Below are 17,534 nucleotides of genomic sequence, written 5' to 3'. Positions count from 1 at the left end.
TATCACCCAACTTAATCAGAAAGGTCTTTAAGCATATTGGGAAGCTGTCAAGTCACAGTGGCAGATATGTTTTCTAAAACTCTAATTTTCTAAGCCTTAGGAGTTAGGAAAAGAAAATATTAGAACCTATTTGCCTTTGTATCATTTAAAAAATATCTGTGTGGTTTATAATGTACATACATTATATGTGTAGAACTTCCTGTATATAATTTGTTAAAAAATAAGACGCATATTAAAAAGTTTTCTTATGGGTTAAAAAAAAACCCTCTAATTTTCAGTTGAAAGCTTGAATTTTATCATTTCAACAAATTCTGCCAGTTGTTTTCCTTGACATGATAGGCTTACCTTGTTCATTTTTGATAAAACGCCTGCCAAATACCCAACTCTTAATAAACATAGTTTGTCTCAATCATTATTTTAAGTAAAAATGGTGTTCCATGAAAAAAGTGGCTAAGTTCAGCTTGCAACGCAACCATTTGCACAAGTGCTTTACTATGAACTTTGGTATGCAGAAGTCCTTTATGTACCTTTCCCATGTATCATATAGAATATTGACATGTACTTTAAAGTTGAAGTTTAATAAAATAATTTCTGGGGCATCCCTGGTGGTGCAGTGGTTAAGAATCCGCCTGCCAATGCAGGGGACATGGGTTCGAGCCCTGGACTGGGAAGATCCCACATGCGGTAGAGCAACTATGCCAGTGCGCCAAGACTACTGAGCCTGCGCTCTAGAGCCTGAGCCTATGCGCCACAACTAATGAAGGCCGCGTGCCTAGAGCCCGTGCTCCGAGAAGCCACTGCAATGAGAAGCCCACGCACCGCAATGAAGGGTAGTCCCTGCTCGCCACAACTAGAGAAAGCCCGCGCGCAGCAATGAAGACCCAACGCAGTCAAAAAAAAATAAAAATAAAATAAATAAATTTAAAAAATTCTATTGCTTCACCGAAGACATTCTAAAGTGAAACTGGCATTTTCAAATAGTGAGTGTATAGCATTAGTAAAATTATTACTAGTAATTTTTTGCACACTACTGCTTCTACATCATCAGTGCATATGTCAACACAGTAAAAAGGCAAATAATATCTTAGTTTTATTATGATAATAGTTTGGGCATTGCACATTGACTCCTGAAGACATCTCAGGGGCCCCCCAGGTGCCTTCAGACTATACTTTGAGATGAATTTTTCCTTATCCTTGCTAGAATGCAAATCCTTTTACGATTCGAGGGTTTTTTTGGTCTTGTTCACTAGTATGCCTCCAGGGCTTAGATTATGCCTGGCACATAGTAGGCATTCAATAATTATTTGTTTAATTTATTATGTAATGAAGTAAGCAATCAGAACTAGATCATAATAGTGAAGAGCTTATAATCTGCATTACTGGAAACTCATTTTTTAAAAATTAGTTTTGAACAGGTAAAATTTACAATGGGATACATGATGAAAGGTCTCCCACTTTGCCTTCCCCAAGGAACTTAAGCTGTTTTCTCAGAGATAACCACTGCTGTCAGTTTCTCTTTTTTTCTTTTTAATGTTCTGTACATTTTTATTTATTTATTTATTTTCATTGGGGTATAGTTGTTTTACAATGATGCTGTCAGTTTCTGATGTATTTTTCCAGTGATATTTTATGGATTCACAAGCATATTCCTTTCTTCCATCACATACTTTGTGGTATACTACACACAATCTGGACTGAATAGTGGTTTTTTAAAATAAAATTTTTCTTTTGGAATAATTTTGTATTTACAGAAAATTTTAGAGAATCTTGTATACTCTACTCACTTCTACTACTGTTAGAATCTTACACAATCATAGTACCATGTCAAAACTAGGAAATTAACATTGCTACAATACTACTAACTAAATTACAGAATTTATTCAGATTTCACTAATTATGTCCTTGTGGTTCTAGGGTCCAATCCAGGATACCACATTGCTTTTAGCATAATGCTCTTTTTCCCTTAGAATGTATTTTGAGGATCGTCTCAGGTCAGTTTATATGCAGTTGCCTCATTCTCTGGAAGGACTGTAAAAATGGACTGAAAGTGGAATTTCAGGACCAATGATTATGTGCATTTAAAAATTACCAAACCTCTCTTCCCCAAAGAAATTAGCATACCCTTCTAATTAGTCTCCCAGTGATTTGAGTGTTGTAAATTTCTTTGAAGTTCCAAGATTAATATTGGGGACTGAATGAAGGTGATAAATGTAAAGTATTCAAAAAATTTTTGCACACTTCGAAATTACTATTTTTAATGTACTAGCACAAATTCACATAGCATTGCATGATTTATACATTATACCAATAATTTATTGGGCCATGACCCACATGTATAGTCGGTTCCTGTTAGGACCACTAGGGGGCTCTGCTGGAAGGGTTTTATAGTTAATTAGTCCATTTACGGGAATGTTTCGAGATGTTTTAGATTTCTAAACTCTTAAAACTTGAAAGAGATCATCTCATCCAGCTTCCTTATTTTGCAGAAGAGGAAACCAAGTTTGGCCGAGAGAGCTGGTATGGAGGAGAGCTGGAATTTAAAATACTCTCTTGGTTCCCGCGGCAGGAGTTCAATAAATTCTTTTTTGCCATGTGCCTCCACTGAATGATTCACCCCCAGTGGCTATTTTCTTTTCTACTGCCACAATTTTGGTAATTTTTGCTAAGACGGTGTATTTATGATATTCTTCTAATAGGACACTTTACTGATTGGTTAGGTGAAAGAAATGCAAGAAATATAAACTTCTAAATAAACGTTATTACTTATTACAAAATGTTCTCTATTCAAAGCATCCCTCAGCATCAAAACCATATTAGTTACTGGAAGCCCTAGCAACCACTTTCAAATTTACTTTCCACTTAAAACATTTTACTCTTATCTTTACTCATTTATTCATTCAATATTTACTGACTGCCAACTAGCTCCAGACACTGTTGTAGACCCTAGGCTTACAGAAGCTGCCCTTCGTCCCCAAGAAGCAACTATTTCTCCATTGTTCACTTTATAAACTATTTTTACAGGGCTTAGTTCAGTGGTTCTCATAGTGTGGTCCCTGAACCAGCAGCAGGAGCAGAAGCACCTGGGAACTTGTTAAAAATGCAAACTATTAGGCCCACACTACACTCCAGCAATCTTTTTTTTTTTGTTTTTAAACAAACTCTCCAGGGATTCTGATGTACATTCAAGTTTAAAAACTATGGTTTTAGTTCCACGGCTTGACATCAATTATCTAAGTAGGTCAAAGATCAACATCCGGCTTCTGAACTCTCAGGCATCTCTGTGGAGTAAGCGGTCTTAGATACAACTGAGACCCAACAATGACCATACTTAATTTAATGATTTGTTATACCTGGAAAGATCCTGGGATGATTGTAGTAACAGTATTATAATGGCTTCAGAACAAAAACGAACCGCAGTAGATTTTCTTTACCAATAGAAAATGGGCCGGACTGAGTTCCGGGACAGTGTTTTCAGACACTAGACACACACGACTACATTAATCCCGTGGGTTCTGGGTCTGGCTGAGTCAGGGCGGCGCTCTGAGCCGAGTGGGGCCGCGTGAACCGGTCAGGTTGGATTCGAACCTTCGGTTAGAGGCTAAATTCTGGAAGCCTCGACCATATCACATTGGTTCGTACGGAGGAGGAGGCGCCGGAGAAGACCGGGGAGGCCTGGGGAGCGCCGGCCGGCGCAGAAGCCGCACCCTCCTGGCCCCAAACGCCGGCAGGGCGGAGCCACGCGGCCGCAGCTCGGGCAAAGACGCGAGGCGCGGCGCAGCGCGGCGCGGGTTCGCGACTGTGGCGTAAGGGGCTACGACGGCAGCGGCTGCGCCGCCCGGCCGGGTCAGCGTCGTGCGCATGCGCGGACCTGGCGCCATTTTGGTGGCCGGGCGCGGAGGTGATTCCACGCTCAGGAGAGCGCGGCGGCAGGGGTGGCGTTGGCCGCGTTCGTGTGCACCGGTGTGACTCGCAGAGGGAGGAGGCGGTGGAGGAAGAGGTGGCGGCGGTGGCGGTGGTCGTAACGGTGGCGGAGGAGGCGGGTACGAATCAGCTGCGGGCGGAGACATGGCCAACATCGCGGTGCAGCGAATCAAGCGGGAGTTCAAGGAGGTGCTGAAGAGCGAGGAGGTCAGAAATGAACTCCCGGACGTCCCCCACCTCAGCCCAGGGCGGGAGGGCCCTTCCAGTGGCGACCCCAATATCCCTGGTAACCCCCGGGTGGCCTGCTTTGCTGCCACCCTTCTGCTTGTGGGGAAGCAGCAGTCTCCCCCTCCTTCCGCCGTTTTCCCCTCCCCTCCCAGGGCCCTGGGATGGACGGTCTCGCGGGCGGGTGGTTTGGGGAGGAATACGGCTAGGGGGGCGGATGGAGGAGGGGCGCTTATCGGCGGGGTGTGAGCTCTAGAGAGAGCCCCAAGGCAGTGGCAACAGCTGGAAGTGTGGCTGTAGGGTGGGGAGGGAGCAGGCCGAGCCTGAGAAAGCCCGGGAAGTGGGTTGGGGGAAGGGGAAAGGTGGTAACTGGATCCGGAGAGCCGCGCTGCCCAAAGGCCCACTCTTTTTAAGGGTATTCTGGGTTATAACTGGTCTGGCCGCCACGGTCCTTTCCTTAAGGAAGGAGCGATGCGAGTCCTTAGGTATTGATGAAAGAAGGACGTTCAGAGTTACTCCCTCTCAGTTCGGTATTGGGAGAGAAGAGAAGGCATAATGGGGTGCTGTCTTCTTTGAGTGGGGGTGGGGGGATAAGGGAATTTTCACCTGAGATAGGAAATTAATTCCATATTAGACTGTTATCTCATTTCTACTTACCCCGACATCTAGGCCTCTTTTCGATTGACATCTAAAGCTTTTTGACTGGGTAAAGGCAAGTTGTTTGGTGTATTAAAGGCATTTAAATATTTTTAGCTAGGATTAGGATAAAATAATGGAGTGTACGAGAAGCTTATTTCAAAATACTGTCTACAAGTTACAGAGTGTCCCAAGACAGTGCCTCTGTGACACTGTTGTGTTGTGCCATGAAACTTCACTATGATGTCCCTCATAGTTGTCATTATGATGTCCCTCATAGTTAACTTGATTCTTACTTTTGAAGAACATCCCTATTAAAAAACATGAGGTTTCAGCAGATTAATACATTGTTATATTTCCTTTTTAAGTAAGTAGGTTTATCCCAACATATTTATATCTGAAATGATTAAAAAATTTTTGTCTTAACCTGCTCTTGAGTCCTTTGGAAATTTTAGATACTCTTGTATTAGCCGCACTTATTAATGTAAGATATTTAAAGTGTTTTAGTAATTTGACTCAAAATTATGAACGAATCAGTACAGTTTTTTTTTCATACCCAAATCAAGAAGAATGCTAGGTTGTTTTCCTCCTTGGATTCAACAAAGGGAGTTTAAAAATACTGACTGGTTATTTTCAAGATGTCACATATCATTATTGGATGTATTATTGCTATTTGTATTTTACTCTTACATTGGTACTTTAATGATCTTAATGATTTGTGAAATTCAGCATTTTAAGTATGTGATGAGTTATTAACGTAAGTCTGATAGCAGTTGAACTTTATTGGAGTCTAAAGTGATTATGTATTTTTCCAGTTAGACATGGAGAAAATTCTTTAAAATTATTTAAAAATGCCAAATCCTAGCAGATTTACTGAATGTAATAGTATATAAGTAATGATTGGTTTTACAGAGCATGTGTATGTACTCTGACCTCTGTATTTGTTCAAGTGCCAAAACTCTGAATGGAAGGATGACTTTGTATTTTTGTGGTACAGTGCAGAAAAAGAGTCGTAAATGCCTGTACTGATATACAGTGAAACAGTGATTCTAAGTTTTTCTCTAATAAGAAAATATATTCCAGGACAGTTGACATATATCTTCCTAATGAAAGTTTGCAGCTAATATTGTTGCCAGTAGCCTAAAACATTTCTTCTATGATACGGTTGTACAAGCCTGACACTTAATATAAGACTTTAATGCGTTATTTTCTATTAATTAAAAGTGGTAAGTTACTGCTCTTATAATTCATATAGTCTCTGCATTATGTGAGTTGACTTTTCACCGTGATATTCTTAGTACTTAAATTGATGCGTAAAAGAAATCTTGTATTGCTATAGTAATACATATTGTTAAAATAATACAGCTCTATATTGAGTAAGGGATGATGAAGCCTTGCTTCAAGTGACATAGTGTTTCAGAGGAAGAAAACAGAAAATACAAACAGGAAAATTTATTTTTTTAAGGACAGTACCTTTATAAATCTGGAATGAAACTTATTCCAGAAAGTAAGTGAAAAGAACATTTAGGAAAGGGTCAGATATTGGAATATATAACCAGTAAATAGCTTTATTTTCGCCAATATTTTATTTAATTGATATTTTACTAGGTCCAGTTCTATAAGTGGATTATGTTGATTATTTTCAACTCATTGAAGAACTTGTAGTACCGTCCACGTGTTTCCTTTTTATGTAGGTAAATGCAGTATTTGAGTGGCTGGTCAATTAATCAAGTATTTCCTCATGTAAATCTCCATTTTACCAAAGTTTATTTCATATGCTTGTGTTTACTAAGACTCCTGATTGATTTTAAGGATTTTTTTTCCCCCTTTTAAGTGCCTTAGTAAAGATAGCTGACATTTGCTGAATTCGGGCCATAAGAAGTTGTAAGTGGCCACTGTTGGAGCGTGTTGTTAGTTAAAATACAGCCTCCAAGATAAATTAAATGTGAAAAGCACAGTGCAGAATAGTGGGAGGAGGCCACCCTTTGTATCAGAAGTGGGAGAATAAGTGTATTTGTCTGTATAGGTGAAAGGATTAATGAGAAATTGGTAACATTGATTGCTTCTCTGTCATTGGGTGTCTTGGGCAACAGGCATCAAAAGATCCCTTTTGAATTTTGAGTCATGCTAATACTTTATTTACTCAAAATAAATAAACCATGTAGGCCTTTTTTCCTGAAACTGTGTTTGGAAGTCTGTCCTTTATGTGTCAGGTTTATTTAAATCTGAGTGTGAATTTTAAGTAATGTTTCAAAGTTGCTAGGCATGGAAAATTGATTTAAAGTACATTTTATGGTTATTTTTTGAGTTGAATTACATAAATGAGTTGTTGCTTATGAGGATAGAATAAAACTATAATCTGTATTCATAGGTTGTATTATTATTTACTATCAATTATTATTGGTATTAACAATTAACCGCCATTTGTAGAGGAGCTCTCAGTTCCATTTGTTTATATACATTATTGCTAATTCTCAAGAACAGGTCTTTGAATTAGATTTCTTATTTCTTAGATGAGAAAATTGAGATTCAGAGAAGTTAAATTATTTGTCTGCAAATGTGTAGCTTTGAGATGTAGATCTAAGTCTGCTTGTGTTTATATTGTACTATGCTGTCATGACTTGCCAAAGGTAGGCATACTTTTAATTATTTAAAAATAATTGAACCTGGTTTGTATTACTGATTAAAGGATTTAAACACAACCTGATTTGTTAGTTTAAACATTAAAATAAGTGTTACCTGTAATTAAAGGTTTACTTGCATTTCAATATGGAAAATATTTTTAAATTTGATGTTCAGTGAAGTAAAATGCCCTTAAATCAGTGCACATACTCTTGCTTGTTCTTGTGCTGTATGGTACCTGTAGTTTTTTTCATATTGTAGCTGCACTTTGCTAGCTAGGATTTTCTAGGATTCTCATAGGGAATATTTAAATCTATGGCATTAACAAATTGGTTTCATGAAAACTACTATTGTATACGTTTTCCTTAAGTATTTAAATGGATTTTTGTATCTTTTATTTTAAATTTTATATATTTGATTATTCTGTGTAGAACTAGTTGCAAATCTTTAGAAGAAAGTCTCTTGATTTCTATAGACCATGCAACCTTGGCACTATGTGGGGCAGATAATGAATTCTTTGTTGTGGGTGGTTCTCCTGTGCATTGTAGGATGTTTAGCACTATCCCTGACTAATAGCACTAGATGCCAATAGCACAGGCAATCCTCCCTCCACCTCCCTACCCTCTCCCTGCCAATCATATCAACTAAAAATGTCTCCAGACTTTGCCAAATGCTGAGAACCATTGCTGTAGACAAAACTCTTTAGAAGAACATTTAAGACTTAACTAGGTAGGATGTGTAGTATAATTTCTCTAAAAGTTGAATGAATGGGAAGTAAAGGTACAAAAAATTATATAGCATGGCTCTACTAGGTTTGAATGTTCTGTTTTTGTTTTAAGACTTTGACCCTTATCAATTAATTATCATCATTTTCTTTTAAACGTTTTCCTTTTTGATGTAAGGAAAAAGCTGAAATTTCCTGCTATAAACTAATGTTACCAGAATTTGAACAGTTTTTTACTAATAGAAAAGTGGTATGTTTTTACAGTTATGTAAATTATACATCAGTTTAACTTATTTAGATAGTGTGCCTTAAGAGGTTCTGGGTGTAGGTTGAGCAAGGAAAGTGTTATAGATTTGAGGTAAAAAAACAACAACAACAAAAAGCCTGTCCAAGTAATACTCTTTGGGGTGCATTTCTCTTCTCTCTCTCTCTCTTTTTTTTTTTGGGTTATTATAAAGGCTTTGATCTCTGTCTGTCAGGCACAGAGTTAGATGCATTTGGGATCCCTTTGCAGGTCACCCCTTTGTAAAGAATATATATTCTTATTTCTCAGTAAATATGTTATCAGCAGTTATTGAGCATATTGACAACAGCCCTAAAAGACTTACCTGGTTGGAGGAAGATAAAAATGTTAGATGCAAAAAATCAATGCTATGTGAGTTCTGAGGGTATGTGTATGTAGGGAGGTTCTTGAGCTAGGTTCCAAAGGAAAGTTAAGACTGACTTCAAATTTCAGGAGACAGTCATAAAGGAATTTCAGGAATACTGTAATTTACAAGTAAATGATCTCTTCTGTAGATGCCTGAACTGGAACTAGGGAGCAGGGTTATGGACAAAATTAGGCAAGAAACACATTTTTATATATATGTGTGTATATATAAATATATATATATTTATATATTTATTTTAACATGTTTATTGGAGTATAGTTGCTTTACAGTGGTGTGTTAGTTTCTGCTTTATAACAAAGTGAATCAGCTATATATATACATATACCCCATATCTCCTCCGTCTTGTGTCTCCCTCCCACCCTCCCTATCCCACCCCTCTAGGTGGTCACAAAGCACCACATTTATATATTTATAACAAAAAGGTTACACAGCTCTGATATACACAAACATAGTTGTGGAATTAGAACACATAAGTTTTCTTTGGAGAAAAAAACCACCTTTTTCATATCAAAATAATAAATGGTAATATACAAAGTACATACAATAAAGTGTGACCAGCACCCAAAACAAACAGAATATTAATATTACCAGCACCATCAGAATCCCCACACCCCACCCCTTTCCAGTCATTTTCTTGGTTTTTAATAGCACAGACTAACTTTGAGTATGTTTTTTTTTGTTTTTGTTTTTGTTTTTGCGGTACGCGGGCCTCTTACTGTTGTGGCCTCTCCCGTTGCGGAGCACAGGCTCCGGACGCGCAGGCTCAGCGGCCATGGCTCATGGGCCCAGCCGCTCCGCGGCATGTGGTATCCTCCCGGACCGGGGCACGAACCCGCGTCCCCTGCATCGGTAGGCGGATTCTCAACCACTGCGCCACCAGGGAAGCCCTGAGTATGTTTTTTTGTTTTTTGCTTTGAGTATATTTGAGTAAAAGGATAGACATAAGAGCATATACTATATGATTTCATTTTAAAGGTTTTCAAAAGATGACTTTCAAAGTCTTTGTTCAAAGCATGCATTAACAGTGTCTTAGAAAATGTGTTGAATGTTAAAGTTGAAAGAGACCTTAGATCTAGGTCAAAAACTTCATCTATAAGATCAGGAAACTGAGGCCTAGAGAGATTGATTGTTGCTCAGTGACTCAGATCTGGTTAATGGTGAACTTCACCCAAGCTTTTGGCATACCAGTTTACTCCAACCATTATATATGGTTGCTTTATGGGACTATACTTTTCATAAACAATATAAAAGCTGAATGCTAATAAAACTAAGTACAACAGTGGGTGACAGTTCAATATTGAGTATTGTATTTAAATATATTTTGCTTTTCTCTCTTACTGTGAGAAAAGTCTGCCAGGAGGCAGAGATACTTACTTCCCCAAGCATGATGTAGTGAGCTTAGCTTAGTGATTAAGAGTGTGGGCTTTGGAATTAGATCAGCGTTCAGTCCTGGCTTTTCTGCTTAATACCTACAGCACTGACTGTTTCAGCTTTCTTATCTGTAAATAGGGAGATCAAGAGAGGCTTTACAGTGCTTAGAGCAGTGCTTGGAACATTCAGTAAATGGATAGCTGCTAAGATGTCAAAATTAACTGTACTTTCATACTCTGCTTATTGTTGTCCTTGGACCATAAAGGTTTCCTTCAATGGTTTAGTGATAGCTCTACGGGAATTTGCCTCCAGAAAAGGCTTAATAGCATGATGAGGGACTTTAGTACTTCTGATATTGTTTCTTTGTGTGCAAATAACCTTTGGGGGCTGGTGGCCAAGGGGAATACAAAAGAATGTATGTGGGCTTTGTTCTGAAGATGTTGGTTAGTCTTTCTTTAGGAGACAGTTATAAATTGGAGAGAAGTTTGTGTTAAAATGACCTTTCTGAGTGAAAAAGAAGTAAATTATTTGGGAGCCTTTCATATAATATGGAGTAATGGGATTATTTTGGACTTCTTGACATGGCTCTGGTCTCCTTTAACTGGACCATGGAATCCATATGCTAATCCTCTGGTGTGTAATCTTGAATTCCTTTGTAAAATCCCTATTTTAAAGTTGGGTCTTGGAAACTAGAAAGTCGTGGTCACATCCATGTGACATCTGTCGTATGTTCTGTTATGTAATTCTGAAAAGGTGAGACAAGTTCATTTCATTCAAAACCCTTGTCCTTTTCCTCCCTTAGTTCTTTACTTTTACTGCAAATTTAACATTATTTATTTTGGCTGCTCCGGGTCTTAGTTGTGGCACGTCATCTTTAGTTGCGGCATGTGGACTACTTAGTTGTGGCATGCATGCGGGATCTAGTTCCCCGGCCAGGGATTGAACCCGGGCCCCCTGCACTGGGAGCATGGAGTCTTACCCACTGGACCACCAGGGAAGTGCCTTTACTGCAAATTTAAAACAGTAACTACCTGTAGTTGAATGTCTACTATCCGATATTTTATATATATCACAGCCTTATGAGATGGGTGTTATTCTTGTTTTATGGATTAGAAAGTTGCAGCTCTGAAGAAATTAAGTAAGTTTCCTCAGTGTCAAGTAACTTGGTGGAACAGGGGTTTAAAACCAGGTCTCTGACTCTGTTTACTGGTTATGGTGGAAAGAATAGAGTATAATCATATCTGCTGCTTGCTTCCTATCCATTATCTTTAAAGATGTTTAAAAAAATTATATTTTAGACTTAGAAGTTAAGAAATAATATATGAACACCTTTATATCCATGGTCCAGATTTAATAGATCTTAACTCATACTGGGTTTAGCCCTTCCTCCACCTCCCCAAGAAATAAAACAAAACATACAGACAAAGCTCATTCTGTTCTCTTTACTTCTTTAAGTAACCACTATGCTGGGGTTGAGTATATCCCCCCATTCATATTTTTGTTTTTACTATTGATAAACACAGTATTTTTGAGTGTAAAATCACTTTTTAGTATTTTAAACTTAAAAAAATTTTTTTTCATAGATGGTTTATAATATTCTACATCTCCTGCAACTTTTCTTCTCAGCGTTGTTTTTTGAGATTTATCTGTGACGATGCATATGCTCTAGTTCTTCAATTTTATTTTTTTAAATTTATTTTTTTTTTAGTTCTTCAGTTTTAAACTACAGTTGACCCTTGACCAACATGGGTTTGAACTGCATGAATCTATTTATATGCGGATTTTTTTCCATAGTAAATACTGCAGTACTACACAATCCACTGTTGATTGAATGTGAAGATGTGGAGGAACTGGGTATATGGAGGGCCAACTATAAGTTATACTTGGATTTTTGTCTGAGCAGGGGGTCGGTCTACTATGTAGAGTATTTCGTGTCACAGTTTTAAAAATTCATCCTCTTATTGATGGCGCATAGTTCCAACTTTTAGAGATTATAAAAAAGGATGCATTGAACATTATTATAGTTGTTTTCTTGGGCACATAAGGGTTTTATAGGAAGTAGACTTTCAGGATCTGAGTGTATTTGCATCTTCTACATGACTTGATATTGCATCATTATTCTCCCAATGATTGTATCAATTTACACTTGCTCTAGAAGTAAGAAAGAATTCTAGGGACCTGACATTTGGAAGGTTTAGATTTTTGTCAGTCTGATGGATATGAAATGATAGCTTATTTTAATTTTCATTTTCCTTGTCAGTAGAGATATTAAGCATGTTTTTGTGTTTATTGGCCATAAGGCTTTCTTTTGTAAAATTAGTGTTTGCATTCCTTACCCTTTTTTTTTTTTTTTTTTTTTTTTTGCGGTACGTGGGCCTCTCACTGTTGTGGCCTCTCCCATCGCGGAGCACAGGCTCCGGACGTGCAGGCTTAGCAGCCATGGCTGACGGGCCCAGCCGCTTTGCGGCATGTGGGATCTTCCTGGACCGGGGCACGAACCCGTGTCCGCCGCATCGGCAGGCGGACTCCCAACCACTGCGCCACCAGGGAAGCCCCATAAAACTTTTCATTGTATTTTTAAAAAATATTTATTTATTTATTTTGCTGCACTGGGGTCTTAGTTGTGGCACGTGGCATTTTCGTTGTCGCATGCAGGATCTTTTAGTTGCAGCATTCAGGCTCTAGTTCCCTGGCCAGGGATCAAACCTGGGCCCCCTGCATTGGGAGCGACGAGTCTTAACTGCAGGATCACCAGGGAAGTCCCTCATCCTGTATATATTTAAGTGCACAATTTCAGTGGCATTAAGTGTGTTCACATTGTTGTACAACCAATACCACCATCCATCTCCAAGACTTTGCTTTTTGTAAAATTGAAACTCTGTACCCATTAAACACTAACTCCTTACTTCTCAATGCTCAACCCCTGGCAGTTACCATTCTGTTTTCTTTCTCTGTGAATTTGATTATTATACATTATTTGTTCTGCTGGCTTATTTCACTTAATTTTATTGTATCTTTGATCTTACTGAGTTTACTTCTAAAGTAGCCAAATTTGTCTGTCTTTTCCTGTATGGTGTGGTTTTTGTATTTTGTTTAAGGAATCTTTTCCTACTCTGGTTATCATAAAGATATTCTCCTGTATTTGGTTCTTAAAAGTTAATTCATTCCTTAACTTCTGTACTCAGGTTTCTTCTGTCTCTATCATATCATATTGAAACTACTTTTTCAGGCATTACCAATATCTTCTAAATTGTGAAACAAGAAGTAACTTTTCAGCAATTGTCCATTTTGTACCTCTTTCTTCCACATTTCCAATTCCATCTTAGAGCTTTCCCCTTTCGGTTACTCTGATACGACTTTTCTGGTTTTTCTTCAACTTCTCTTACTGTCCTTTGTAAGTTACTGATTGCGTCGTCCTCCATCATCCGTTTATCTCCTGAGTCTTTGTTTCCGCTTTTGCGTTGTTTGTGAATCATCTTAGGTCAGGTTTTCATTTCTCAGATAGACTATTTATATTAAAATAGTTTGCTTATTTACATTTAGTTCTCTTGCCTTTGGTCTGTCCCAACTTCTAATTCAACTGGCGCCATGCCACTGGATTTAATTTTTTTTTTTTAACCTTCCAAAGAAGTGCCTTTATTACAGGGTTTAGGAAAGGAAAAAAGCTCTAGAAAAAGGAAATTTCCAAAATAGGTCTTCAGCAAGGGTGGGTGCAGTGACAAGTCCAGGCTGGAGTCTTGATCTCACTAGAGGTCACTTCCAGGTTGTGAGGACGGTTGTCCTGGAGTCTCTCGATCGGCCCCCTCTGGGCCCCAGCGACTGGCCCGGTGGACTTCTCAGCCCTTGGTCAGCCTTGTCGCCTTGTGCCAGCTCCTCGTCATACAGAATTTCATAATTGCCAAGGACTTCCTTTGGGGGTGACTTGTTTCATTTACAGTCTGGAATTTCAACGTTAGGGACCGCGATGTTGAGGGTGTCATTAATCAGGTTATACTTAAGGATTTGGTCGTTGGCAGTGCTGGAAGTGAGGGATGGGGAGCATTCACCTCGATCAGCCAGGGCTTCAGCTTGTCGTTGATGATGATGTCGTAGCCGTAGCACTCAAAGCAGTGTTTGTCGTTGTTCATCATGGGTGCCACGGCCTTCAGGGACTGCATGAAGATCCAGTGGATCTCGTTGAACAGCTTGCTGGTCACCTCCTTGCCTCAGATGCTCTCCAGGTAGAGCCACAGGTTGTTCACGGTCCACGTGCCCCCGTGGATGTGGTTGTAGTCCTCCCCTTGTTTCTGAATGGCAACGTTGGTGAGATGAACAAACATGTTATCCAGCTCACTGGTACTCGGGGTGTATTTTACTGTGCAAAAGCAGCAAAATCCAAGTTTATGCATGTAGTAGCGCAGTGGGCGGTACGTAGACACCAGAATATACAAGCGCAGGTCAAACTTCCTGCCGCTGATTAGTAACGGGTTGTTAATGTACAGAGAGATCACGTAGGCTTCCTTGGTACTGAGTCATGAACGAAGATGTTTTGCTGGCCCAGGACCACTTTTTGATTTGTGAGAGCTTGTTGATCAGGAAGATGCCCTTTCCCTGAGCTTTGCCACAAGGTTTCATGATCCAGGTCCTAGAAGGGCTTTTCCTGAACTCCACGAACAGGTTGTAGTCGGCGGGCAGCATGTAGGTGACAGGGACGAAGTCCAGGTAGAGGTGTTTCCCACTTTTGTCCTTCTCTGCTAAAGGACTCCCTTTCTTCTCCAGCTCTTTCCAGTATCTCTTGATGGTTTTCACCATCAGATCCTTCTGCATCAGTTCATAGTGGTTCGGGAAATGGTTGACTATTTGATCATTTGAGAGCTGGTAGCCAGTTTTGACACTAAAAACATTGCGGATGGTTTGCTTGCTCTTCCAGTAAAAATTCCAGTCCTCGTTTTCTGTCACTTGGCCCCATCCTGTCTTTTCAGAGTTATTTATCAGCAATGACTTCTTTTTTTTTTTTTTTTTTTTTTTGAGGTACGTGGGCCTCTCACTGTTGTGGCCTCTCCCGTTGCAGAGCACAGGCTCCGGACGCGCAGGCTCAGCGGCCATGGCTCACGGGCCCAGCCGCTCCGCGGCATGTGGGATCTTCCCGGACTGGGGCACGAACCTGTGTCCCCTGCATCGGCAGGCGGACTCTCAACCACTGCGCCACCAGGGAAGCCCAGCAATGACTTCTTGATATCAGTGACTCATTTCACTTTTCCTGCCATAATCCATAGGTACTTAAGGAGCCAGTGGGAACGTCCAACTTCTCTTCAGTTTCACCCAGTTTTGACTTGGATTCTCATCTGATGTCAGATTGTTTTCCTGTGACTTCCTCCTGTGGGGCTCACAGCGCGGAGGAACGCCCAGGAGCGCAGAGGACGGTGGCCCCGCACCGCGGCCCAGCCCTGCCTCCCTGGATTTAATTTTTAAAACGTTATTTTGTCATTTTCCTTTACATTGTCTACGCCCTATTGCATGAAGTCAAAACCTTTTTACTGTTGTTCTAGCCTACCTTTCCTTATTTCCTGTCAAGTCTCAACTTAAGTTGTATGCCTGAACATACCTCAGACCCTCACTCTCCCTCCAGCCTTTAGCTATATTGAGTTGTTCTGTCTGCTTGGAATAAGTCCTTAACCTCCTTTCTTTGCCTTTTGAAAAACTTATTTCTCCTAAAATGCCATTTCTGATAAGCTTTTCTTTTTTTCCTTTTTTAAAATTTATTTATTTGTTTTTGGCTGCAGTGGGTCTTTGTTGCTGCACGTGGGCTTTCTCTAGTTGTGGCGAGCGGGGGGCTACTCTTCATTGCGGTGCGCGGGCTTCTCATTGCGGTGGCTTCTCTTGTGGAGCACGGGCTCTAGGTGCGAGGGCTTCAGTAGTTGTGGCTCATGGGCTCTAGAGTGCAGGCTCAGTAGTTGTGGTGCACGGGCTTAGTTGCTCCGTAGCATGTGGGGTCTTCCCGGACCAGGGCTCAAACCCGTGTTCCCTACATTGGCACTGCACCATCAGGGAGTCCCTGATAAGCTTTTCTTGAACCCACAGTTTACTTTTTTTTCTCCAGTATCACTTTGTTGGGGTTTTTTTTTTAGAGCAGTTATTATATTTTGGGTAATTGTATATATGTCTTTTTGCTCCTGCTAGATCATTGGGCTCCTTGAGGATTCTTATTCATCTTTTTCTCTTCAGCATCCAGTATGGTGCCTGAAATGTAATAGGCTTAGTAACATTTAAAGTATGCCACACCTGCGCCCCCCCCCCCCCCCCCCCCGCCCAAATCTTTGATAGGTGTCTAATCTTTTGGAGCTATTGCTGAAAGTGCTCTTTGCCTAGGTTTAGGACAGGTCTGTGTTACTCTGTTCATTATTTTTAGTCTTTGTGTGATTATGGATTTTTCTAGTGATTACAAATGCAGGGCTAACTAGCATATGTAGCCATTTCTCTCAAGTGACTGTGGAGTGCTTTACTTTTAGGTTTCTTTGTTTCATGTGAACCATCCTATTTGGGATTGGTGTACTTAGTTGTGGGTTGTCTGATACTATTGCTTTTCAGCAGTGATATAAAACACTTTGTGCTTCATTTTTCTTAAATCATTCTGTACTAGTTCCTTTTTTTAAAAATATATGTATAGAATATACTGCAGTTTATGCATCTGTGCATTGGATATTTGGTTATTTCCAGTTTCTTGCTGGTACAAATGTGCAAGAATTTAGTGTGTATTGCTAGATGAGATTTTAGAAGGTTATATATGTCAGACTTTTTTTAACGTCTCTTGGCTTGGTCATACTTTGACTATATCCTTAGGTGTTTACTTACGTGCTTTATCTCCATCTGTCTGATGGAACTGTGAATGTGTGTCATTGAGGACATAGACCTGTCTTACTGATTTTTCCATCCTCCATTGCTTAGCACATTGCCTGGTGAGCAGGAGGCATTTGTTTTCCTGAATGAGGTTCAGTATTTCTTAAGCTCCAGGGAGCTAATCCCCAAGCACTATGAAAGTAATACCTTTCATCCTGCTTCTGGTACTAGGAAGAATTGAATATGTTGATAAAGGTGGCCGCCAGTGAAGTTGGGTTTCTGTTGATAATGTAGTCAGGTCCTGAATTGGGATGGTATACTGTCCAAGCCCAAAACTGGGGAAATAAGATGGTGGGAAGAGAATCTTTTTTGCTTTATTTTGTAGTTTTCCCCTTTGAAGATCTCAGGGGGCATCTATTTAGTATTATATATGACATCATCTGTATCCTATGGTTTAGTTTAAACTCTTTAGTTAACTCTACATTTTTCTTCATTTATTCAACAAATATTTATTGAATGCCACCTGTGTTTGTTAATAAGCTAGACAT

The 17,534-nt window shown here is 39.7% G+C and overlaps 1 protein-coding gene and 1 pseudogene across 2 annotated transcripts in view; one reads left to right on the top strand and one right to left on the bottom strand.

Annotated features, from left to right (window-relative positions):
• Positions 1 to 3,861: 3,861 nt before the first annotated feature.
• The window catches only part of UBE2K (ubiquitin conjugating enzyme E2 K), an 81,569-nt gene continuing 67,896 nt past the window's right edge, over positions 3,862 to 17,534 (top strand). Inside the window, exon 1 of one of the 2 annotated variants that reach the window (XM_027103131.1) lies at positions 3,862 to 4,128. In XM_027103131.1, coding sequence (XP_026958932.1) covers positions 4,066 to 4,128 — 63 coding nt within the window. In that variant the 5' untranslated portion in view covers positions 3,862 to 4,065. The remainder of the gene's footprint in view (positions 4,129 to 17,534) is intronic. The other variant, XM_027103129.1, reaches the window with a different exon arrangement.
• Positions 12,980 to 17,080, bottom strand: LOC113619218 (putative tubulin polyglutamylase TTLL1 pseudogene; annotated as a pseudogene).

This window comes from Aethalodelphis obliquidens, unplaced genomic scaffold (genome assembly GCF_003676395.1).
Source record: "Aethalodelphis obliquidens isolate GAN/ISIS:26980383/991018 unplaced genomic scaffold, ASM367639v1 scaffold6, whole genome shotgun sequence".
Classification (NCBI taxonomy): domain Eukaryota; kingdom Metazoa; phylum Chordata; class Mammalia; order Artiodactyla; family Delphinidae; genus Aethalodelphis; species Aethalodelphis obliquidens.
Note: the sequence above shows the minus strand (reverse complement) of the source record. Positions and strands in the feature narration are given on the sequence as shown.